The 26,581-nt window shown below is 36.2% G+C and overlaps 1 protein-coding gene across 1 annotated transcript in view; it reads left to right on the top strand.

Moving 5' to 3' along the window:
• Window positions 1-12,658: 12,658 nt before the first annotated feature.
• Window positions 12,659-26,581, top strand: part of LOC117722597 (vomeronasal type-2 receptor 116-like) — a 40,708-nt gene continuing 26,785 nt past the window's right edge. Inside the window, exon 1 of the mRNA XM_034521839.1 lies at window positions 12,659-12,855. Coding sequence (XP_034377730.1) covers window positions 12,659-12,855 — 197 coding nt within the window. The remainder of the gene's footprint in view (window positions 12,856-26,581) is intronic.

Below are 26,581 nucleotides of genomic sequence, written 5' to 3'. Positions count from 1 at the left end.
GTCATCTTGTTGGGGAGGTTAAAATTCACCCTTTGTTCCCACTCACTCAGCTTGATGAATTAACAGGGCCTGAATATGTTGTTTACACTTGTCACATTTCTTTAGGATTTTAAACACCCCTTCCATTCTGTTTAAAGATTTGAAGTGTCATTAGCTAGAATTTCCTCAGATATTTAACCTATATATTTAATATATGTTTCATTAATGGCCTTAACCTCAAAAGTTCAAATGTTTGGTCTCATGGTTTTTTCTCAGAGTTTTTAAAAAACATTGTTATGACAGACAAGCCTATATTTATGATTAAAGAAATGTAGTAATTTCTTAAATTTAACCTCTCCCTGATATATTTTATTTGGGGTGTTCATATTATGTTTTTATGTTATTCCAGATATTCTGCTCTAAAATTTCATCATGGGTTATTGAGTATCTGTATTTATGTTGAGTTTCCTTCAGCAATCTTGATATTTCTTACTGTTGTGGTTCATCTGTTGTTATTACTATTAATATTATTGTAACTGAGGGATTAGAGTTCAGAAGTGGCTGAATGGACTGAGGGTGTGCAGGTGACCTCTGTACCTAGTTCTGAAATGAAGACTGCAGTGCCCAGACAGTCACTAAGGGCTGGTCAGCACCTCCCACAATGCAGGCCATTGAGTGAATTGGATCCACCACTAAGTGGTCCTTAGTTCCTCTGTAGACACTTGAGCAAAGGGAAAAAGGGAAAAGAAAAGTGATAATTATCAATGCAAGGTCTATAAACAGGGGCCAATTGAATAAACTAATGAAGCACAGCTTTAGAAAGTTTTAGCAGACTGTCTTTGGCCTGTAAGACTTGACAGAAGCAGTGGTGGAACTGACTTTTTAAAAATTGTACATAAAATATTTTATACAACATTAAAAGTATTGAGAATGTACCCCATTTATGTATTTATTACATGCACACATACACACATTAGCTAGAAAGTCTAACAATGGCTATCTCACAAAAGAAAGGTCCACAACTTGTTAGTTGTTCAGTCTAACAAATTGGATGTCTCAGTGGACACAATCTGCTGTATATTAGACCTGGAGAATTCCTAGAGACCTACAGGTTTACAGTCAAAGTTAGTGTCTTAGTTAGAGATTTATTGTTGTGAATCGACAACATGACAAAGACAACTCTTATAAAGACATTTAATTGGAACTGGCATACAGGTTTAGAAGTTCAGTCCATTATCATCAAAGCAGTGTCAGAAAGATATGGTGGAGGAGGGCCTGAGAGTTCTACATCTTCATCTAAAGGCCACTAGGAAAAGACTGGCTCCCATCTGGTTAGAAGGAGGGTCTCATTGCCCATTCCCACAGTGACACAATTTTGCCAACAAGGCCACACCTCTTAATAGTATCACTCCCTGGACCAAACATATTTGAACCACCACAGTTGAAGTCTTCTAGTACATTCTAACACTGGTGAAGAAATGGCTTATATATGAACTCCTCAGTGAAAGTGAGGGTAAGCAGTCAAAAATCAAGAGCTTCTTTCTAACAGGTATTTTAACCTGGGCTGTCACCAGAATCTATGGCCTAGAAACTGAATCTATGGACTAGAAACTGAAGGAGTGGCTGTCTGGAGACTGCCCCACCTGGGTATTCATCTCATGTGCAGCCACCAAAGGTGTATGCTGTTGTGGATGCCAGGAAGCATGTTGTTAGGAGCCTTATATGGCTGTCCCCTTAGAGGTCTGCCACAGCCTGATAGATACAGAGGTGGATGCAGGCAGCTAACCATTGAACTGATCAAGAAGTTCCCAATGTTGAAGTTAGAGAGAAGACTGAAGGAGCTGAAGGTGTTTGAGGCCAACAATATAAACCAACAGAAGCTCCCAGTATCTAAATCACCAGCCTGGGAGCAAACAGAGAGGGACCCATAGCTCCAGATGTATATGTAAGGGAGGATGGCCTTTTGGGCATAGGTGGGAAAGGAGATCTTTGGTTCCATAAAGGCTAGATGCCCCAGTGTGGGGGAATTCAAGGGTAGTGAGGTGTGAGTGAGTGGATGGGTGGGGACAGGAAGAAGGCAGATGGGATAGGGAGTTTCTGGGGGGGGATGGGGAAAGGGGATAAGATCTGAAATGTTAATAAATAAAATATTCAACAAAAATAAAATAAATTTAGTTATTTGTGCTCCTTATCAGCAGTCTCTTGCTTGCCAGGCAAGAGGCTCAGAATTTGAATTTTTTTACTCTGAGACAGATAGAAAGGAAAAGAAACAAAATCAGGCACACATAGAAACACAATCCACACTGGATGAAACAGAAAGGAGATACACCCAATCTTTCTTTTTGCTTTCAGCTTTTCATAGCTTTTTAGACAAGAAGTTCTTTATGTAAGAAAAATGTTACCTCATAGATAAAATTCTACACAAAAGTGAGTTACAGCAGAGTGTAGATGAAGTGTTTCATTTTATAAGCTCTTTATAAGTTCTAATAAATAGCTTTATATGGCCTTGCTTTATCATAGGGCACAACTGCAGCCTCATGTTTGGACCTGATTTGTAATTAATGTATTTCTTTAGTCACAAATCTGTGCAAAGCCTATTTCTCTTCTCAGTTGTATTCATGAAAAGTCATCACACTCCTTATTATGCATCCTTATCTTGCTATTCTCCGAGGAGGGGGTATTTTTTATTCTTGATTCCAACTTTAGTATATCTTTCTGGAAATAGTAATCAAAGTCTCAGGGTATTTGCATAAAACAAGTTGAGAAAAGAAATCAAATTGAAAATCCAAATATAAGTATACATATCTATGGACACGTACTTTTTGATAGAGAAACCAAAATTTTACCATGGATAAAAAATGGTGTCTTCAGTAAACTGTGTTTGACTAACTGGATGTCTGCTTGTAGACAAGTTTAAGTAGATCCATATATATCATTTTGCACAAAACACAATTTTCACTGTCACAAAAATCTTAACATAAAATGCAATGCACTAAACCTGATAGGAAGAGAAAAATGGTAATAGCCTTGAGCAAATTGGTACAGGTGAAAACTTTAAGAGAACACCAATAGTTCAGGCACTAAGACCAACAAAGTGGGACCTTATGAAACTGAAACACTTCTTTAAGGCAAAGACACCATCTATATTAGTCAGGGTGCTCTAGAGTCACAGAACTTATGAATGCATATATTAAGGGAATTTATTAGGATGACTTACAATCTGCATTCCAACTAACCCAACAATTGGCAGTTGTGAAAGGGAAGACCAAGAATCTAGTAATTGTTCTGTCCCATGAGGATAGGTGTTTCAGCTGGTCTTCTGTATAATCAGGAATCCTGAAAATATAGGTTCCAACAGATGTGCTGACAAGTAACTGCAAGCAGAGGAAAAAGGATGCCTTCCCTCTTCTATTACCCTTTTGTAGGGTATTGTCCAGATTAAAGGTGTGTACCACCATGCCTTTACTTAAGCTATTCTTTACTTGGAATGTACTCTGTCACAGATGTCCTTGAACTCAGAGATCTGCTTGCCTCTGTCTCCTAGGGTTTAAAGTGTGTACCACCTTTCCTGGGCCTAAGCTTTTAATGCCCACTCTGCCCCAAGATCTGGATCAAAAGCCTGTATCTTAGAGCCTCAAGATCTAGATCATAGGTGTGCCCTACTGTGCAGAGCCAACAGAAGGTGGCTATCATCCTTGCAGCTATCTTGAGCCATATACCCTGACAAGAGACTTGTTTTCAACAGCCTACAACAGCTGAGCACACTCTGATAACATCTTGTTTTGTATACCCAGGATTTTCCCTTGGGTGTATGTGATTTAAAGGTGTGACTTAGAGATGAGACTTAAAGGCATGACTTAAAATCGTGACTTGAGATTTCAGACATATAAAAGGTGAGAGGCAGACAGAAGACAGGACTGGAAACTTGGAACTTGGAGGCACTAGGGACTAGGAACTAGGGACTAGGAACTTGAGATTTGGAACTTGGACTAGGAACAAGGGACTTAGAAAGAGAGAGGAAGAGAGACTTGAGAGTAAACAGGACTGAATCACACTCTGTCCGGTCGCCATTCTTTGTGTCCACCCTCACTCTCTGTCTTGCTGAACCTTGACCCACGGACTGGAGCAGCAGTGTGGGCTCTGACAATTTAGCCACCCCACCCCCAAGCTTTTGGCAGTGAGGGTTTCAACATTTGACAGAGCGGTCCCTGACAACCTACATTTCTGGATAGTAGGTTGTTATAGATATAGTCAAATTGACAAGTTGGAATAGTTATTACAATCTACCCCTTGTCAACTTAACACCACTCATTCATATCTCATGTCCAGATGAAAAGAATAACCAAGTTATAAATACACCAAACATGATATAATTATCTGTCATATAAATTTAAATGCTTTGTAAATGTAAGATAGACCAATGTTCCTTGAGAAACATCCTTTTAATAACAAAGTAAAACAAAATTACTCCTGTCATGTATAATACTTGATTTTGAAATCAGTCATGTGGCCTTAGATGGTATTTATAACTACCTTCCTCTTGGACCAATTTTGTATTTTCTGTGCCCTTTGAAAACTATCTAAGCAAGACATGAATCTTTTCTGGAGCGTTGACCCATACTATTATTCCTTGTATGTCTGTGCCCTTTGCCATCCTCCTTGGCATAGGCTGTTGTAGTTTTCAATTGACTTCAATTACAGATCATGGTAGTACTAAGAGATACCCTAAAGGATCTCTTGCACTCTAGACATTACCTTCATTGTAGAGAGGCCACCCAACTTCCCCATGGTAATCTGGATCTATCACCCCTAACACTGTTATTCCTTTCTTACCCTGTTAGTTTAAGGGCATTACAAAGCCCAAATAAGTAATTGGAAATCTGAGCTTCTAATTCAATGGAATGTTTGTTGTAACTTCTGGAAGGAGCACTCCTCTTTGGAACCAAAATTTCTAGACCAGCAAAACTTAGTGTTATGGGGAAAGGAAGCAAAAATATTTACTAGTGGGTCACTAAGCATGACAGTAAGTGGAACTATCTCCTTCCCACCCCTTTATTTGTAGGCCCATGGATATTGTCTTTGGGAGAAACTACCATATATTGGACACTGATTCAAAGCATGTACTGCCTTCTGGAGAATCCTGCCATAGCCCATAATTCTGCTGCCACCTAACTGGGGTAATAAAATCAGTTAGTATCTTCAAAAGCCGTTTCATGTTTCTATAAAAGAAGTTGCTTCAGGATGGTGGGGAACATGGTAAGACCAGTGGATTGAATGGTTGTGGGACCACTGTCACAATTCATTGGCTATGAATTCAATTCCTTGGTCTAAAGCAAAAATGTGTGGAATATCCTGTGGTGGATAAGGTTTTCTATAAGTACATGGATGGTGTTTTGTTAGAAGCATTATGTGCAGGAATGGCAAATGCATAACTAGACTAAGTTATCTATTCCAATAAGACCAAAACACTGTTCTTTCCATTGAAGAAGTGGTCCAATGTCGTCAGCTTACCAACCTGCTGTGTATGTCCTCCTTTATAACTTGGTGAACCCAATAACACCCAACTCATGATCAGTAGCCTAGGTCACATGGTTACTCCAAGTCCTATTGTCAAATGTTCAGTTTCCACTAAGGTTCAATAGCAGGCATAGAACTGTTTTTCAAAGGGATAATAGATGTTTGAAGAAGATGGTAGAAACTTGCTCAAAATTTCAAAGGTCTATTCTATAATACACCTATGATCTCTCAGAAAAGCTCCAAATGGCATTCTTATTTGCTATTGATACCTCAAGTTCTATAGTATCTCCTGACCTGACAAAGTGTCCAAATAGTACATGAATCTACCACTGATGCCTCAGGAAGCTTTGGGTCTGCTGAATCATATGGCCCAAGTGGTGGAGCAGCCTACACAGTGGCTTGGACCTTTTGAAGCATCTTCTCCTGTTCTAGTCCCAACACAAAACTAGCAGCTTTTGCATCACTTTGTATATGGGCCTGAATAACACACCCAAGTGAGGAATTTGCTGTCTCCTGAATCCAAATAGACCCACTAAATGTTGTGCTTTTTTCTTGGTATAAGGAGAGCCAGGTGCAGTAAACTTTCTTTCACCTTAGAAAAAATACTCTCCGTGACCTAAACCTCCAGACTCCTAAGAGTTTTGTCCATGTTAATTGGGATTTTTTTCTTGGTATATTAATTGAGGTTGGTATCTATGGTTTTTAGAGGTTGCAAGATATCTCTTGAGGCCCTTCTAGATTTTAGAGTCTTTTTAGAATTTGGGTGTAATTCTAACAGTTCTGTCTTTGTATGCTCCCTGACCTTTTTACTTTGAAGCTTTTAATATTCTTTCTTTGTTCTGTAGATTTTGTGTTTTGGTAATTTTATGGCAGAAGGATTTTTTTGGTCTAATCTAATTGGAGTTCTATAAGTTTCTTATATGTTTATAGATATCACTTGATTTAACTTGGTGTGATGGTTTGTATATTCTTGGCCCATGGAATGGCACTATTAGAAGGTATGACCTTATTGGAATAGCTGTGTCACTCTGGGCCTGGGATTAAGACCCTCACCCTAGCTGCATGGAAGTGAGTCTTTTACCAGCATCCTTCACATAAAGATTTAGAACTCTCAGATCCTCCTGTACCATGCCTTCCTGGATGCTGTCATGTTTCCACCTTGATGATACTGGACTGGACCTTCAAACCTGTAAGCCAGCCCCAATTAAATGTCTTTTGTAATAAAACTTGCCTTGGTTATAGTGTTTGTTCACACAAGTAAAACCCTAACTAACACGGAAGTTGGTACCAGGGATGGGGAATTAATGTGTTAGGCATGATCATGATTTTATTGGAAAGAATGTAGATTTTGGGACTTTGGATTTGGAAACTAGTGGAATGCTTTAAATTGGGCTATTAAGCCCATTAGGGACATACTAGTAGGAATATGGAAGACATTGTTGCTGAGAGTAATTTAAACTGTGAAGACTTGGCCCAACAGGTTTCAGAGCAGAATTTTAGTATGTGGCTTAGAGACTTTTTTATTTTGGTATTTTTGGTGAATAATGTGGCTGCTTTTGCCCTTGTCTAAAGAGTCTACCTGAGGCTAAGGTAAAGAGATGTATATTAATTGTGCTGTCAACGAAAGTCTCAAAAAAGCCCAGCAGAAACTATTCTCTGGTTAAGTCTCAGCAAGAGCATTTTTAACAAGTCTAGCAAGCTTAGAAAGGAAAAATATAAGAATATTAAAGGGGGTACCAGGAAGTTAAATGGAGCTGAATCTTTTTTCAAGGATATTAAGTTGAATTAAAGGAGTGGGAGTTTGGGGCAAGATTCTACCCAGCTAAGTTTAGATCCAGCAATGGTTGTATGCACCCATAATCCCAAAAGATAAAGCCAAGCAGATTTCTGAGTTCAAGGCCAGCCTGAGACAGAGCAAGTACTAGATGAAGAAAAACTTGAATCCAACCTTGGTTGACTACAACTTTAATTCCAGTGCTCAGGAGAAACACATTCAGATCTCTGAGTTCAACGTCAATCTACAGGACAGCCAAATGTAGGCAGTTGAGTAATTGGAAAACAGCTAGTGATAATGTAATTAAACAAGGGGGCCCTGTCCCAGCTTCTGCAAGCAGCAGAACTTGGCAGCTTAAGCCATGTAGCTCTAGCTTTAGAGTAAAATATAGAAAGGACTACTGGGATAATTGATGCTGGTTAGCTGGAGCTAAGAAATTAGTGGTGATTAAGAAACCAGCATCACTGAGGTGAAATCTTCTGGGAAATGTTTTCTGAGAGCACAAAAGAAGCTGTGTTCCAGAGGTAGCCAAGGTTGTATGTACCTCATGCTGCATCTGTACTTAGTAATGTTTAAGACTCCCCCAGGTGGTATTGGTTTTGAAGACATAATGGAATCATGAAGAGCAGCTAAGGCTTGGCACAGTGAGAGGCCATGAAAGGCCATTGGTGAAGGTGCAGCCTCATCTGCATTTGACAGCTTAAGACCTAAGGAGTCACATAAAGGATTTGAGGCTTGGCACCATGAAGAGAGCCTATGAGGAGCTATTGGTGAAGCCTAGTTGCAGCAGAAGACCCTAGTCTATTTTGAGAAACCAGCACCATGGGATGATCATCAAGAACAGCAATGGCAGTGGAGTGGTGCAACCTGAGCTTAGAGTGCTCAATTTCTTAGAATTTACGACAGGAAGGTGTCAGGAGCAGACAGGTCTCTAATCAAAATGAACATTAATATAGAAATATTTGTAATGTCAATTCTATGGACTTCTGACATTTTGAAAACCAACTATCCATGTAAGGTAACCTGGACTGTTGTCTGTTAACTCCTCTCAGCTATTTCTAAATAAAATATGGAAAACATTCTAACAATAAACTCAAAGCCATAAATTTGCTATAGTCCCTTAACTCATAGGCTAACCATCCCAAATCAGTTATAAAAGTTAAAGAAGGACTGGGTCTAAGCCTTGTATTCCTAAATGTGTTATACAGGCACAATGCCCATGAGAGTATCAATATTCATCTCACTTTTATATCAATAAGAAGCTCATACCAATGAAAACCTTAAATTTGAAATTAAAGTAAATTTTGTACCATTTAAGAAATTATAACTTCATCTTGATATTAATTATACAGATTTCTATGACTAGGTTATGGCTATGCAATAAGTCCTAGCTAATCCTCCTGTTCCAGCAAAACCACTACTTTTCCCTAGAGAGGCAGACCAATATTAACCACCTTATTCCTCAAGCCTAAGGAATAGGGGTGCTGACTCTTCTTTAACTTCTTCAAGCTGATTACGGGTGTTGAGATATTAGAGGAGGGGTGGGGGAAGAGTAAGTTGATAAGCCTCTGATGCTGAGTCTTCACTGCATCCAGATGGAATTCCAGGACATGGGAGGTTTGGGCAGGTCTGCTCAGTATGCTTGATGAATAGATACACCAAGGCTGTGTATTCTGCAATATACAATTCTCAGAACAAGTTTTAGTATCAAGAAAAATTTTTTTCCCTAGAGGGCTGACATTTTTTTAAAGATGTTGGTTCTAACACCTTTTCTTTTTTTTTTCTTTTTAAAATTGGTTGTAATATTTAAATTTCAAATTTTATCCCCTTATCCCATTCTCCCCACCACCCAGGAACCACTTATCCCATCCCCCCTCCTTGTGCTTCTATGAGGGTGTGATTTTCCAGTTTCTATGATGCTGTTTCCATTAACATAAATTGCCTCCTAGATTTCTACATCCTTCCCTTTGTGTTATTAAATCTCCTATTTTTTTCATCTCTTATTTTTTATTATATTTACCTTTCAGATTTTATCCCCTTACCCCACTTCATCCCATCACCCAGAAACCTGCTATCCCACCCCCCCTCCTCATGCTTCTATGAGGCAGTGCCCGCACCTACCCCCCACTACTCCCTCCCCACCCTCACATTCCCCCCCACACCTGTGTTCGTTGTTTATGGGACCAAGAAACTCATCTCCCACCTATGCCTGACAAGGCCATCCTCCCCTACATATACTGCTATAGTCATAGGTCCCTTCCTATGTGCTCCCAGGCTGGTGGTTTAGACCCTGGGGGGCTCTGGGTGTTTGGTATTGTTGCTTTTCTCCTGGGATCACAAACCCTTTCTGCTCTTTCAGTCTTCTCTCTAAGTTCTCCATTGGGAAACCCTTGATAATATCAGTGGTTAGCTGTGAGCATTGTCCTCTGAATGTGTTAGTCACTGGCAGACCTCTAAGTAGACAGCTATATCATATTCTTGACAGCATGCACTTCCAGCCATCCACATTAGTGTCTAGCTTAGGTGACTATACATGGGATGAATACCCAGGTGAAATGGTCTCCTGATGGCCCCTTCTTCAGTTTCTGTCCCATGTTTTGTTTCTATATTTGCTCCCTTGAGTATCTTTGTTACTCGTTCTAAGTAGAACTGAGGCATCCCCTCTTGGTCTTCCTTCTTCATGAGCTTCATGCGGTCTGCAGGTTGAGTCTTCACTATTCCAAGCTTTTGGGCTAACTTCTGCTTAACAGTGAGTAAATACCCTGTGTGTTCTTTTGTGATTGGGTTAACTCACTCAGGATGATAATTTCTAGATCCATCCATATACCTAAAAATTTCTCGTAATACTCCATTGTGTAGATATACACATTTTTTTGTATCCATTCCTCTGTTGAGGGACATCTTGGTTCTTCCCAGCTTCTGGCTATTATAAATAAGGCTGCTATGAACATAGTGGAGCATATGTCCTTATTATATGTTAGAGCATCTTCTGGATATATGCCCAGGAGTGGTATAGCTGGATCCTCAGGTAATGCTATGTCCAGTTTTCTGAGGAACCACCAGACTGATTTCCAGAGTGGTTGTACCAGCTTGCCATCTCACCAAGAATGGAGGAGTGTTCCTCTTTTTCCGCATCCTTGCCAGCATCATGAAAATATTTACTCCAATTTGTAGATTGTACCATTTTCCAGTAAATATACATGTCATTGACAAAAGTAGGGTGTATTTGGGGAGGAATTATTAAAAACAGACTTGGGAATAGAAAACATGTAAAAAATGGAGGTAAAAGAACAACTACAACATTTTCACTTGTAGATTAAAATATATGGACTGTACTTGTGGGTAATCATGTGTGCCTGTGTGTTCATATTTGTTTGTGTCTGTTAAAACATGGAAAAAGAAGTTAGGAATGTGATTTTATGGTCAGGATTTGAAACCAATGAGAATATGAATGAATGTGGAAAATATTTTTAAAAATATATACAAGTAACATTATATAGAATGAGTATGTTGTCTCATATATATATATATATATATATATATATATATATATATATAATTGATGAGTAAAGGCATCACATATTTGAAACAGTAAAAGAGCTGAATATATAAAATGGTTTGAAGGGAGGAAAAAAATGTAATCATATTATATTCTCAAAAATTAAAAAATACATATATATTTGCTTTTTAATATATGTAATTGTTTCTTCCTTATTATATGGAACAATTTGAATAGTATTATTGACAGTTCTTTGATGATCTAGTAGAATTAGGTCCAGTTAAGTGCATTTTTGTGTTATAATATTAGAGATCATAACATTTGGCGAGAAATGTTAGCTAAATTATATACAATATGAAACAATAGAAATTTTAACAAGGAAAACTAATTGTAACATAGGCTTTTATTTATTTTTATTGAAAATAGATTATTTTGTTATATAGTACATCTTAATCACAGTTTTCCCTTCCACCATTCCTCTTCATTCCCTCAACTTCTCTTCTCCCTCAAATCTATACCCTTTCCCCTGTTTCCACTTAGACAACCTATAGACAGGACTAAACAAGACACAAAAACTCATGGCAAACACCCCTATGTTAAGATTGGATGACACAAACCAGCAGTAGAAAAGGAGTAGCAAAAGCATACAAAGGAGTCAGAGACACACCTGTTCCTACTGTTAGACGGCTCAGAAGAAAGCACCATATTAATAGCCATAACATAGGAAAAGGACCTAGTCCAGACCCATGGAGGCCTTGTGCTGTGTTTGTAGTTTCTTTCTCTGTGTGCTCTGCTTAGTTAATTTTATGGACATGTTTTCTTGGTGTATTCCATCTCCTCTGAAACCTACAGTCTTGGCTCTGCCACATTCATTGGATTCCCTGTTCAGTGTTTTTGTTGAGATTATATATTTTCTTTGAAAAAATAGTGGCAGTTTCAGAAAGTACACAGTGTACTACACTATCTGCACATCAGAATTCCAAATTCAATATTGAACAATGAATTTCCTTTTTTTTCAAGTATGATTCTGTCTATCATAAGTGTGTCTTTCTGCTTCTGTCTACTCGTCTGATGTTCTCCAAAGGAGATAAAATATGGAAGCGATTTCTAGAAAGAAATTGCTATAAATAGCACTAACATTGGAGGAACTTAGTGCTGTAGGTGAAGAAATACATCAACAAAATCGATAGGAATTAAGGAATGAGGAAGAAACCATGTTTTAGTACACCACATAAAGCTGTGTGTGTAGTCATAGAGTCTGAAAGACTAGGTGTTATTTGGTCATCATAATTTGGCAAATGCATGTAATTAGCATGATGTTTGCGTCTCTCTGTATTGGAAAGCACATTGAATGACTGATTATTCTGCACAGGAGTGTTGTTTTGAGTAATTTAAATATGACACAGTGAATGCTTTGGAGTGGTCTGGATTGGGTTTGCAATTTTATCCATACTTCTTTAAGAGAATGAGGCATATAATGGTTCTTGTGTCTTGAGCTAAGATTGTGATTCCTTTGTGAAATGAACTCATTAATGAGATTGTATATGGTCATACAAAGGAGCTCTCCTGTGAGGAGCTCAAGACAGGGGCCTGAATAAAATCATAGCCCCCAAGGCAGCTGAAGATTTTTCTCATAACATGTTTTGAAAACTGTTTGTCATCTGACTGTCAAACGCAGCTGCAGAACTCAAGGCCAAGGTATTTTCTATTCCTCTTGAGAATTTGGTACAAACTGGAAAGAAAAAAATTGAGATTTATTTGTGCCCTCTTCAGCCACAAGCATAATAAAAGCAGGCATATATTCATAATTGTACATATGACATGCTTTTTTGAGTAACTCTGTTGGGTTTTGCACAATTCAGGCTTCCAGTGTGGCTGATATATAGATAATGTTCACTTCAATATTTATAGTTTTGCTCTTGAAGCTTCCTTTTCTTCTATGCAATTCAACTGAAAACATGTGTTTTTGGAGAGTAAAATTCAATGAAAACTGTGATGGTGACTTGCCCCAGGACTGTGCTTTTCTCCTTTATACAGAAAAGGAACCTGCACCAAAAGACTTTTTTAAATATCTCTTTGAATTATGGTGAGTTCCCCTTGCAATTCTTTGTTTTCTACCTCATGATTCTCATAGACACAGTGTCGGAGCTCCGGACATGGGTAAGACAACTTCTTTCTTCTTCTGAACCAGAACTGAAGAAAGTTGCCACAGTGTATTTGAGGATTTTTCTGAACACAAATTATATATTCTTTAATGGGTCAGTTTCTATTTGTGTCTCTTTTTTTATTAAACTCTCTCTTACACTTCTCCCAACTTAGAGACCTCAAAAAGATATGATATTTTTAGATTTTTTATTTGTGAGGTACCTCACTGTGAAATATGCTCTGTCCACAATTAGAGGTGTTAGTAATTGCCAGAATTCTACTCAACAAATAAGTGGACCTGACATTTGGGGAATTGTAACAGAATGTCTGTTCTCTTGATAGAAAACTAGATGACACTGAAACCTTTGCTGCTTCTTTTCTCTCTCAAATCCAAGAATGATGGGGTTATTAATAATACAAATCATTGACAACAGCAAAAAATGTGTCTCACACTAGTTCAATTCTACTCCTGTTGAAAATGCTTGAATCTTAACATTTGGTCTTTATAGTTTCTAACATTGATGTCACATTTACACATATTTTCAGACTTCACATACTTTTATGACCATGTGTATTATTCTCACTCTAATACTGATTGTAAACAGCTAAAATTTAGTCTTGATTTTATGTGTGCAGGATTTGGACTTTCAGTTGTGGAGATTTCTAGTATCCATCTCTTGGTGGGTGTAAAAATTTCACACCAATGACATTCATTTTCAGTTGTAACAATATTATGCACAGTTATTAAGTATTAAGAACTAATTTAGAACAGTTGTAGAAAATAAAAGAAACCTTGTTTCCAGTAACAGTAAGCAATGGTAACATTGGCTTTGGGGTTTCCTCTGCTATTCTTCATTCCATTCTCTTTACATCAGGATGCAGAAAGCCTCAGCTCTCATTTCTCTTCAGAAATGGGCACTGAAAAGCTTTCTGTGGTTGGAAAGCATGATAACACTATATGCCTTCCAAACCTGAGATGGCATATCCCCCTGTGTGTCAGACTTATAAAGATTTCATAGTTGTTTTTAAAAATCTTAAGGTCAAGAGAGGTAAATAAACTTAAAATAATGATAATATTTTCAAATATTTATAACTATATTTGGGTTTCTACCACCTAAAATGGAAACTACTAGTTGTAGTACTTGTATTGATACCAAAAACAAAACAAACAATAAATAATGCATATAATTAGAAATGCCTCAGGCCCTCAAAAGTTTCAAAGTATCACTTATGAAAATGTTAGATTTTTAAATATCTACAAACTTCTTACAAAGCCAGATTGTTCAAACTGAATCTTTCTGTTGTCCATTATGTTACTCAGCAATGTGTCAAAAGTTATATAAATCAGTATGTTTTTATATTGTATACAGCTCCTCTACATGGCCAGCATAGTAGTATGCCCTACTCATATTTGAATATCTTAAATTTCTAATAGAATCTTTTGTTGTGTTAAGTAGTTAATGACAAAATTGACAAACCTCTTTCAGATTTTGGAATACAATACTTATGGTTTTGTAACCTGAGAAAAATATAAATATGATTTACTAAAATACATTTGTGCCTATCTGTCTTCTCTTTGTTTTATTTGATATTGACATAGTATAGTCTTGATTGTTAGGTGTATATGGTAATGTTATCACATATATATTCATATGAAGCATATTATAAATTAAAGAAAGTAAGATAATCATTAAAACATTTATAATTTAGTGATTCAAATTACTTTTAAAATATGATTATTTGAAACACAAGCTATGGAAATAGTCTTATGGAAAATTTATCTGTCTTTTGAATAACATATTTATATATATTTACACATACATGTGTCATCTTCCATTTTCTATTATATCTTATACATATATTTATTTTGAACTCTAAAATATATTATAGGTAATTAGTAAGATGTTGATATTATATTGTACATAATGATGTATTTTTTGTGATTCAGAACTGTTTTCACAAGCAGTTTAATCTTTTATGATAATCATATAAAACTATATAATTTAGTAATTGTCTTGCAACTTTCATCTTAAGTTTTTATTAATTTTCAGCCAAGATAAGAAACACTGATTATTCTCCAATGATGAATTTAGCCTTCATGCCTAAGCAGAATCTCTTTGTTTGACTTTCCAAAATTGTAATTGAGTATATTACTACAGTTTATAAAAAATCTCTATTTTGGTTTGCTTCATTTCTGTGAGTTGACCAAATCTTTGATGATCACCTAATTTGTTATATTTATTTGACTATTGTGTTCCTCTTTAGTCATATTTTTTATTCAGTTTTGTGAAAAGTAGTACTCTCTAGAACTGTTTGGCTTTTGTGGTTTTCCTGTATTTAATTGCATACCTACTTATTTGAAAATTCCTAAAAAATACTGAAAAATTCTGTTGGTAAAAGGATTTATCACAGTCTACATTTTTTGAGTATGCCTAACACAGATTCCTTTGGTATCATTTTCATCATACGATAAGCTTTTTCATGTATGAGATAGAGAAGAGAATAAGAACATTTGCAGAAGACAAGAGTTGTGGTCAGTGATTTTTTTTGGAAAAAAACATTTTGGCATCTGTTAATAATGAAAACATATAATTCAGTTTGGCCTTTAGTTCAGAGGTTTAGCCTATTATCATCAACATGGTGGCATGCAGGCAGACATGGTGTTGGAGAGGTAGCTAAGACTTCTACATCTGTGTTGACAAGCATCAGGAAGAGACAGTAACACTGGGTCTGGCTACAACTTGTAAAACATTAAAGCATATCATGAATGACTCTCTTTTGGGGGAAGGGAATTATATGCCCAGGAGTAGTATAGCTAGGTCCTGAGGTAATATGATGGCCAGTTTTCTGAGGAACTGTCAGACTGACGTCCAGAGTAGTTGTAGCAGCTTGCAATCCCACCAACAATGGAGAAGTATTCCTCTTTCTCCACATCCTCATCAGCATCTGTTGTCAACTGAGTTTTTTATCTTAGCCATCCTGACTGGTGTAAGGAAGAAACTCAGGGTTGTTTTGATTTGTATTTCCCTGATGACTAAGGATGTTGAACTACTTTTTGGTGCTTCTTAGCCATTCAATATTCTTTAGTTGAGAATTCTTTGTTTAGCTCTGTACCCCATTTTTAATAGGGTCATTTGATTGTCTGAAGTCTAACTTCTTGAGTTTTTTGTATATATTGGATATTAGCCCTTTATCAGATGTACAATTGGTAAAGATCTTTTACCAATCAGTTGGTTGCTGTTTTGACCTATTTTCAGTGTCCTTTGCCTTACAGAAGCTTTGCAATTTTATGAGGTCCCATTTCTCTCTTAATTCAACAAAGCCACACCTATTTAAAGAAGGCCACAGTTCCTTATAGTGTCAATTCTTGTGGGCCTATGAGGGCTATTTCATTCAAATCATTACAAGAATCTTGTACATATAGAGTTATAGATAGCTATGCACCAACAACAATGCTTATGACATGTTTTGCATAGAGATTTATATCCACCACTTCCCAGCTGTTTGTTCTAATGCACAACTCAGAAAAGCTATACACACTAATATGAAATGATATATTTCAATTGGAATGGAATTATGTCACTTACCCTGGCCCTTTGCTACATCCAGACCATCCTATGTTCTTGTCATTTTATAAGATGATATACTCTTTTTTTGATGATTATTGATACATTATTATTATATATGTATATATGCACACACACATTTAAACACAACATATTGTGTTCACTTATGTTGTTTCCATGCATATAGTTTAAAAAATAGCAATTAAACTTTGGAACAGCAATAAGAAGTCTATCCTGAGATATTTTTAATTTCTTCACAGAGTGGCAATATAATTTCAGTAAAATTATTTGTCAACCTTTGAATCTGGGTAAATTAGAATTACCTTACTCAGTACATTTTAGAATGATGGCCAAGTTAATCTTCTCCATGGATACCAGTAGAGAAGTTGATGGTGATTTTATAAATATTTTTATATATGTAAATTAATTTATTTCTTAAAAAGAATTTTTTTCATATAATATGTTCTGATTATTATTGCCCTCCTATCACTTTCTCACACATTCTTTCTATCTTTTAACCCACCAAAACTCACTGTTCTTTATTGCTTTCTCATTAGAAAACACAGACAACTAAAAATAAGGAGAAAGAAGAAAAATAGAATAAACTAAGAGGAAATAAAAAGAAACCCACATTGATAGAACAAAACAAATGAACAAGCTGTAAAACAAACAGCAAATGAAAACTACAAGAAAATAAATCAGAGACACACGCATCAGAACAGAAATCTCTTAAAACATAAAACCAGAAACATTATATATATATATATATATATATATATATATATATATATATATATTCTTTCATATATATATATGAAAGAATAGCATTGAGTTAATTTGTGTTGACCATATATGCTGAGCATGGGACCTGTACTTGAAAATGGTTTTTATACCCTTTTCTACAATATGGCAGAAAACTAATTTTTATCTCTGAGTGGGTATCAGTTGAAGATACCTACTGAGTGAGAGATGTTGTTTTTGTCTCTACTTCTTATGAGTCTTGCTGTCTTTAGAATGTTTTGTTCCCTTGTGTTTTCTATTCCCTCTGGCTCCTATACTCTTTTATGGCTCCTCTTTCTAGGAATAAAATTCATAGAGACATTCCTTTAGGACAAAGTGTTTCTAGGTTCCTCAGTATTTATACCTTGTCCAGTTGTGGGACTCGGTATTTATTCCCATCTACTGTAGGAGGAAGGTTTTGTTGATATCTGAGGAAGGCATAAAGAGTATAGCAGGATGTCATTAGAAGAAATTTTGTTGTTAAACTCCTTTAGCAGAAGAAAAGCATTTTACCTCTTGTTACCAAGCCTATTTAGTTACAGGTTCTTAGTCAGTCAAATAATGTTGATGATAGTTTTCATCTCATGGAATAAGCCTTGAATCCAATCAGATATTGGTTGGTTAGACTCATAAGATGTGTACCATCATTGCACTAGTGCACACTGCAGGCAGGTTTCCATTGTACATCAAAGGGTTGCTTTCTGGGTTGTTGTTCACCTTTTTTCTTTGGTAGCATACAGATTAACTTCCAACAGTACCATTTGCTTTGCATGTAGGGTTTGATACCCAGCCCTGTGAAAATATTCATGTATTAAAATTGAGAGGTGTGTATGAATGGAAAGACCCTAATATTGCTACTAGGTATATTAGTTCAATTGTTTTTAATACAGTGTAAATGACATTTAGACCACATTTGATAGCACTCAAGAATCTTTGTCCATTTATTCCATTTGAAGCTACAGCCTTTTGGGGGCTCCTAATCCTCAAACCCTTGCTTGCTGCATTCTAAGATTACAATTGTGATCACAATGCCCAGGTAAAGGCACAATAAGTATAAATGACAGGAGTGAAAAGGCTTAAGGACTCTTTTACTCAGAATTTGTAAAAAGCATTTACCTATATAATAATTATAAACCTACTCAAGTTCTCCAAGTGTCTTTCATTCTGTTAATATAATTGCTTTACTGGTTATATATGGACTAGTGATTAGTTTGAACAAACATTAGCACTTGACTAGCTTTAACACATGGCAAAGATGTCAAAGCCATTAAACATTATTTTATTTCAAGCTGCCTTTGACTGCCTTATCTAAGATCTAAGTAACACAATAAAATATAAGTCTTCTGTATTCCTTCAGAAAGAATGCTTTAGTATATTGCTTTGGCCATTTAAACTATCACATAGTGCTATTTCCACAGGTTTATATGTTTTAGTACTTGGTTATCAGTTGGTGGAATTGTTTGGGAAGGATTAGAGATTTGGCTTTGTTAGAAGTATATAACTAGGAACAGACTTTGAGGTTTCAAAAATAATGATGAAATTCCCAGTGTACTTTCTCTGCCTACTGGTTGTAGATCAACATGTGAGCTTCTAACTGTTTCCTCTCTCTAACTTCATTTTCTCTAACATGCTAAAACCATACTCAAAATAATCACTTTCTTTTAAAAGTTGCCTTATCCATGCTGTTTAATCAGATCAATAGAAGAATAATTAAGATAAACTGTTACTCAGCTATGTAGCAGTGAATTGTTAATCTACTCGGAGCTCCCATGGGGTGATCACACTTCTTGCTAACATCCAGAGTTCTCTGGATTCCCAAATATAAAGACACATAAATGCAACCTTTATATTTTGAAATGACTTGACTAGTTCAATGGCTGAGCACTTTCAAACCTTCCCACAGATATCACACACTTGCCTCCACTATTCCTGAGTTAACATTTTCTCAGTTTGTATTTTACCTTTGTTGCTCTGTTTCTTTCTGGACAGCCCTCCTGTGGGGCCACTTTCTCTTTATGCCTATATTTTGGACTTCACGCTTTCCTGTTTCTTCACTCTGTATGATCCATCCTAGAGCCCTCTTATGACAGAAGGCCTTCTCCTTCCCTAGTTCCTTGTCAGGAAAATCGAAAAGCCCTGCCTTTGTTTCCTTTCTCAGCCATTGTCCATTGGCAACTGTATTTCCCAATCAGAGATAACTGGGAGCAGGCATCCTTTACCCTACATACAGGACACTGCAAGCAAGATCTTTGGGTAACACAATTAGTATGAGAACATAAGTGGCTACAGCTCCCTCTCCCTTTATCCACTAAATAGGCCTTTTCTTCCCAATATACATTGAAGATTATTATAATTTTCATGTAAACTATGAGGTATTATAGATACTATAAACATCCAGTCCATTGATTTTGTTAACTTAGATAAAGTACTCTATTATTTACCTGAACTTTAAAAGTTTACAATTTTATACCTGAATTAGATTCTGAATTTAACTTGTATTCCCATCAGAAAACCATTTTTTAAATCATCTTCCTCAATGTTAAATAACTCAAGTTTTATTATGAGACTATAACTAGTCTTCAACCCAATCAGAAATCCAAGAAAGAATTAAATATTATCAGAATATGTAGGAAGCACAAAAACATAGCTTCCAAAACTTAGCCAAATTTAGAGACAGCCTTCTAAATGGACAGTCTACTACTCCTCAGAACTTTGAAGCAACTGTCTTTAGCCCTCTGGCCCAGGATCATCTGAAAGGCCTTAAATGAAAAAGAAACTATGAAGGAGTAGTTTATTCTGTTTTGGCAGACCTAACCTGTCAACTATCCCACATGGGACAATATTTTTTGTCTGTAGATGAATGAGGACAATTTTATTAGGTTGTTACCTTACCTTAACAGGAGCAACTTCTTTGTAGGTTTTGAGGCTTAATTTTTATCTTTCAGACATGAACGGAGTAGTGTCAGCAGCAGACATTTCTATAATCAATTGATCTTTAATAATGAATTAATATTAAATGTCATGTTCTGTGGATTTCTGATGTTTGTGAAGACTATGTATATAAAGTGTATCTGAACTGTTATATCTTGAGTACTCTTAGATATTTCTATTTGAATATTGTAGAAACACTTTAATAGATCAGAATCACTTTAGTAGATCAGAATCTAGTATAGCCATAAGTTTACTGTCTTGTTCTTAACTTTCCTTACTTAATAATCCTAAACAGTTTGCAATAGCAGTTATTTGAAGGACCAGTCTAAGTATATATTCTTAAGTAAGTTGCATAGGCAAAATGCCTAAGAGTAACAATATTAATTTCAAATGTTGCAGTGATATAAGAAATTTATACCAATGAAAACCTTAAATTTGCATCAATGTATAAATTCTGTACCATTATAAAATTATAACTTCAATTCTAATCAATTTTAAAGAATACCACCAATGTAAGATTTTGGCTATACCATCCTATCTATTTCCTCCCTGTTCAAAATTATGACCATTTTCAAATTATCCTTTAAAATGACAACCTATCTATAATTTGTAAAATAACCAAAACAAGACACCCAAACCCAAGGGATCAGAATGACAATTCTCTACAACTTCTTCCTGCTGAATAAGGGTATCTTTGAAGGATTTGAGAGGGGTAGGAAAATTAGAAAATTTGGTTAGGGTTAAAAGAGCTAGCTTTAGCATTTGTTATCTAATCTATGTATGCTTAGAAGTCTCAGAGCCTGACTGAAGTTCTGACTCTATCTGTCTGAATGGCCTGATGAGTGGAGTCAACCAAGAATCAGAAGCAATTGTGGAACCTGTTCTGGAAGCACATCTCTGAATAGCATCAGGAAGCAGTGGGCTGGAATAGCAAGTCACTTTAGCATCCCCATGGATGAATCTTATTAGAGCTGCAAACTCTGCAACATATGAATCTTACAATCAAAGTTTTAGTACTATTAAGATATTTGTATGAATTGGGCAAGATATACAGGTGTGTTTCTTTTTATTTTTTATTGCTATTTTATTTACATTTCAGAAGTTATCCCTTTACCCCATCCCCTCCCTGCCCAGGAATCCCCTATTTTATTCCCTTCCTCCTGCTTCTATGAGGATGAGCCCCCACTTATCCCCAGAGTCCAATCTCCCCACCCACAAATTCCCCCATACTCAGTGTCCAGCCTTCATGGGACCAAGGATCTCCTTCCCACCTATGCCCAAGAAGGACATCCTCCCCTATATATACTGCTGGAGCCATGGGTCCCTCCCTATGTGCTCCCAGGCTGGTGGTTTAGACCCTGAGAGCTCTGGTTGGTTGGTATTGTTGCTCACGTCATGGGGCAGCAAACCTTTTCAGCTCCTTCAGTCTTTCTAACACCCCTATTGGCAACCCCTTGATCAGTTCAATGGTTAGCTGTGAGCATCTGCCTCTGAGTATGTCAGACTCTGGCAGACTCCTAAGGAGACAGCTATATCAGACTCCCGGTAGTATGCACTTCCTTACATCCACATCAGCATCTATCTTTGGTGACTGCACATAGGATGGATACCCAGGTGGAATGATTTCCAGACAGCCCGTCCTTCAGTTTCCATCCCACACTTTGTCTCCATATTTGCTCCTTTGAGTATTTTGTTACTCCTTCAAAGAAGGACTGAAGCACCCACACTTGGTCTTCCTTCTTCATGAGCTTCATGTGGTCTGTGAATTGAATCTTGGGTATTTCAAGTTTCTGGGCTAATGTCCAATTATGAGTGAGTAAATAACATGTGTGTTCTTTTGTGATTGGGATACCTCACTCAGGATAATATTTTCTAGTATTTTCCATCCATTTACCTAAGAATTTCAAATTCATTGTTTTTAATAGTTGAGTCCCACTGCATTGTGTAAATGTATTACATTTTTGTATCCATTTCTCTGTTGAAGGACATCTGGGTTCTTTCCAGCTTCTGGTTATTATAAACAAGGCTGCTATGAACATAGTGGAGCATATGTCCTTGTTATATGTTGGAACATGTTCTAGGTATATGAGCAGGAATGGTATCGCTGGGTCCTCAGATAATGAATGCTATGTCCAATTCTCTGAGGAATCGCCAGACTGATTTCCAGAGTGATTGCACCATCTTGCAATCCCACCAACAATGGAGGAATGTTCATCTTTCTCCACATCCTTACCAGCATCTACTATCACCTGAGGTTTTGATCTTAGCCATTCTGACTGGTGTGAGGTGGGATCTCAGCGTTGTTTTGATTTGCATTTCCCTGATGACTAAAGATGCTAAACTATTCTTTAGGTGCTTCTGGCCATTCAAGTTTCATCAGTTGAGAATTCTTGGTTTAGCTCTACACCCCATTTTTAAATAGGGTTATTTGGTTGTCTGGAATCTTATTTCTTGAGTTCTTTGTATATATTGGATATTAGCCCTCTATCAGATGTGGTATTCGTAATGATTTTTTCCCAATCTGGTGATTGCCATTTTGTGCTATTGACAGTGTCCTTTGCCTTACAGAAACTTTGCAATTTTATGAGGTCCCATTTGTCAAATCTTGATCTTAGAGCATAAGCCATTGGTGTTCTGTTCAGAAACTTTTCCCCTGTACCCAAGTCTTCAACGATCTTCCTCAACTTCTCTTCTATTAGTTTAAGTGTATCTGGTTTTATGTGGAGGTCCTATATCCTCTTGGATTGAGCTTTGTACAAGGAGATAAGAATGGATCAATTTGCATTCTTCTATATCTTGTCCTCCAGTTGAACAAGCACTGTTTGTTGAAAATGCTGTCTTTTTTCCACTGGACAATTTTAGATTCCTTTGGTAAAGATCAAGTGACCATAGGTGTGTGGGTTCATTTCTGGGTATTTGATTCTATTCCATTGATCTTCCTGCCTCTCTCTGTACCAATACCATGCAGTTTTTATCACTACTGCTCTGTAGTACAGCTTGAGGTCAGTGATGGTGATTCCTCTAGAAGTGATTTTGTTGTTGAGAATAGTTTTCACTATCCTGGTTTTTTTGTTATTCCAAATGAATTTAAGAATTTTTATTTCTGACTCTGTGAAGAATTGAGTTGGGATTTTAATGAGGATTATATTAAATATATAGATTGCTTTTGGCAAAATGACCATTTTTACTGTGTTTATTTTGCCAATCGATGAGCATGGGAGATTTTTCCATCTTCTGAAATCTTCGATTTCTTTCTTCAGAGACTTGAAGTTCTTGTCATGCAGATTTTTCACTTGCTTGGTTAGATTCACACCAATGTATTTTATATTTTTTGTGACTCTTGTTAATGGTGTCATTTCTCTAATTTCTTTCTCAGCCTGTTTATCCTTTGAATAGAAGAAGTCTACTGATTTTTTTAATTGATTTTATAACCAGCCACTTTGCTGAAGTTTTTTATTTTTATAAAGTTTAGGAGTTCTCTGGTGGAAGTTTTGGGGTCACTTAAGTATACTATCATGTCATCTGAAAATAGTGATATATTGACTTCTTCCTCTCCTATTTGTAGCCCTTTGTCTTCTTCTTGTCGTCTAATTGTTCTCACTAGGACTTCCAGTAATATATTGAATAGGTAAAGAGAAAGTGGTCAGCCTTGTCTAGTCCCTGTTCTTAGTGGGATTGCTTCAAGTTTTTCTCCATTTAGTTTGATGTTGGCTACTAGTTTGCTGTATATTGCTTTTACTATGTTTAAATATGGGCCTTGAATTTCTGATCTTTCCAAGACTTTTAAAATGAAGGGATGTTGAATTTTGTCAAATGCTTTCTCAGCATATAGTGAGAGGATCATGTGGTTTTTTCTTTGATTTTGTTTATGTAGTTGACTACATTGATGGATTTCCAATATTAAACTACCCCTGCATTCTTGCGATAAAGCCTACTTGATCATGATGAATGATTGTTTTGATGTGTCCTTGGATTCAATTTTTGAGAATTTTATAGAGTATTTTTCATCAATATTTATAAGGGAGACTGGTCTGAAGTTTTCTTTATTTGTTGGGTCTTTGTGAGGTTTAGGTATGAGTGTTTGTAGCTTCATAGAACAAATTGTGTAGTGTTCTTTTTGTTTCTATTTTGTGGAATAGTTTGAAGAGAATTGGTATTAGATCTTCCTTGAATGTCTGATAGAATTCTGCACTAAAACCATCTGATCCTGGGCTTTTTTTGGTTGGGAGACTTTTAATGACTGTTGTTATTTCTTTAGGGGTTATGGGACTGTTTAGAAGGTTTATTTGTTCCTGATTTAACTTTTAAATTTAGAAAGTTGTCCATTTCATCCAGATTTTTTAGTTTTGTTAAGTATAAGCCTTTGTAGTAGGATCTGATGATTTTTTTAAAATTCCTCAGTTTCTGTCATTATGTCTCCCTTTTAAGTTCTGCTTTTATTAATTTGGATACTGTTTCTGTGCACGCTGATTAGTCTGGCTAAGGCTTTACCTATCTTGTTGATTTTCTCAGAAAAACAGCTTCTGGTTTTGTTGATATTTTGTATAGTTCTTTTTGTTTCTACTTGGTTGATTTCAGCACTGACTTTGATTATTTTCTGCAGTCTACTACTCTTGGGTGTATTTGCCTCTTTTTTTAGTTCTAGAGCTTTCAGGTATGCTGTCAAGTTGCTAATGTATGCTCTCTCTGAGAGCTCACATGGAGTCCCACAAGTTTTGGTATGATGTGTCCTCATTTTCATTAAATTCTAAAAAGCCTTTAATTTCTTTCTTTATTTTTCCCTTGACCAAGTCATCATTGAGTATACCATCATTGAGTCGTTCAGTTTTCACATGTATGTGGGCTTTCCATTGTTTTGGTTATTATTGAAGAAGAGACTTAGTCCATGGTAAACAGACAGGGTACAAGGGATTATTTCAATCTTTTTGTATCAATTGAGGGCAGTTTTGTGATCAATTATATGGTCTATTTTTGGAAAAGGTACCATGAACTGCTGATAAAATGGTATATTGTTTTGTTTTATGATTAAATGTTCTATAGATATCTGTTAAATCCATTTGGTTTATAACTTCTGTTATTTTATTGTGTCTCAGTTTAGTTTCTGTTTTTGTGATCTGTCCATTGCTGAGAATGGGGTGCTGAAATTCACCACTATTATTGTGTGAGCTGCAGTGTATGCTTTGAGCTTTTGTAAAGTTTCTTTTATATATGTGGGTGCCCTTGCATTTGGAGCATAAATGTTCAGAACTGAGAGTTCATCTTGGTAGATTTTTCCTTTGATGAGTTATGAAGTGTCCTTACTTAATTTTTTTTAATTACTTTTGGTTGATAGTTGACTTTATTTGATATTAAAATGGCTATTCCAGCTTGTTTCTTGGGACCATTTGCTTGTAAAATTGTTTTTCATCCTTTTACTCTGAGATAGTGTCTGTCTTTGTCACTGAGTTGTGTTTCCTATATGCAGGAAAATTCTAAGTCCTGTTTATGTATCCCATCTGATAGTCTACATCTTTTTATTGGAGAATTGAGTCCATTGATGTTAAGAGATATTGAAAAAGATGATTTCTGCTTCCTGTTAATTTTGTTATTAGAGGTGGAATTAGGTTTGTGTAGCTATCTTCTTTTGAGGTTGTTGTAAAATTACTTCCTTTCTTTTTCTAGCACGCAGTTTCCCTCCTTGTGTTGGAGTTTTCCATCAATTATCCTTTGAAATGCTGGATTTGTGGAAAGATATTGTGTAAATTTGGTTTTGTCATGAAATATCATGGTTTCTCCATCTATAGTGATTTAGAGTTTTGCTGAGTATATTAGTTGAGGCTGGTATTTGCGTTCTCTTAAGGTCTGTATGATATCAGTCCTGGATCTTCTGGCTTTTATAGTCTCTGGTTAGATGTCTGGTGTAATTCTTATAGGTCTGCCTTTATATGTTACTTTACCTTTTTCCCTTACTACTCTTAGTATTTTTTCATTGTTTGTGCATTTCATGTTTTTATTACTATGTGATGGGAGGAATTTTTTTCTGGTCTAGTCTATTTGGAGTTCTATAGGCTTCTTCTATGTTCATCAGCATCTCTTTCTTTAGATTAGGGAAGTTTTCCTCTGTAATTTTGTTGAAGATATTTATTGGCCCTTTAAGTTGGGAATCATCACTCTCATCTATAACTAATTTTCTTAGGTTTGGTCTTCTCATTGTGTTCTAAATTTCCTGGATGTTTGGGTTAGAAACTTTTTGCATTTTGCATTTTCTTTGACAGTTGTGTCAATGTTTTCCATGGTATCTTCTGCACATGGGATTCTCCTATCTCTTGTATTCTGTTGATGATGCTTGCATCTATAATTCCTGACCTGTTTCCTAGGTTTTCTATCTCCAGGTTAGTCTCCCTTTGAGAT

The sequence above is a fragment of the Arvicanthis niloticus genome, chromosome 17, assembly GCF_011762505.2.
Source record: "Arvicanthis niloticus isolate mArvNil1 chromosome 17, mArvNil1.pat.X, whole genome shotgun sequence".
NCBI classification, from domain to species: Eukaryota; Metazoa; Chordata; class Mammalia; order Rodentia; family Muridae; genus Arvicanthis; species Arvicanthis niloticus.
Note: the sequence above shows the minus strand (reverse complement) of the source record. Positions and strands in the feature narration are given on the sequence as shown.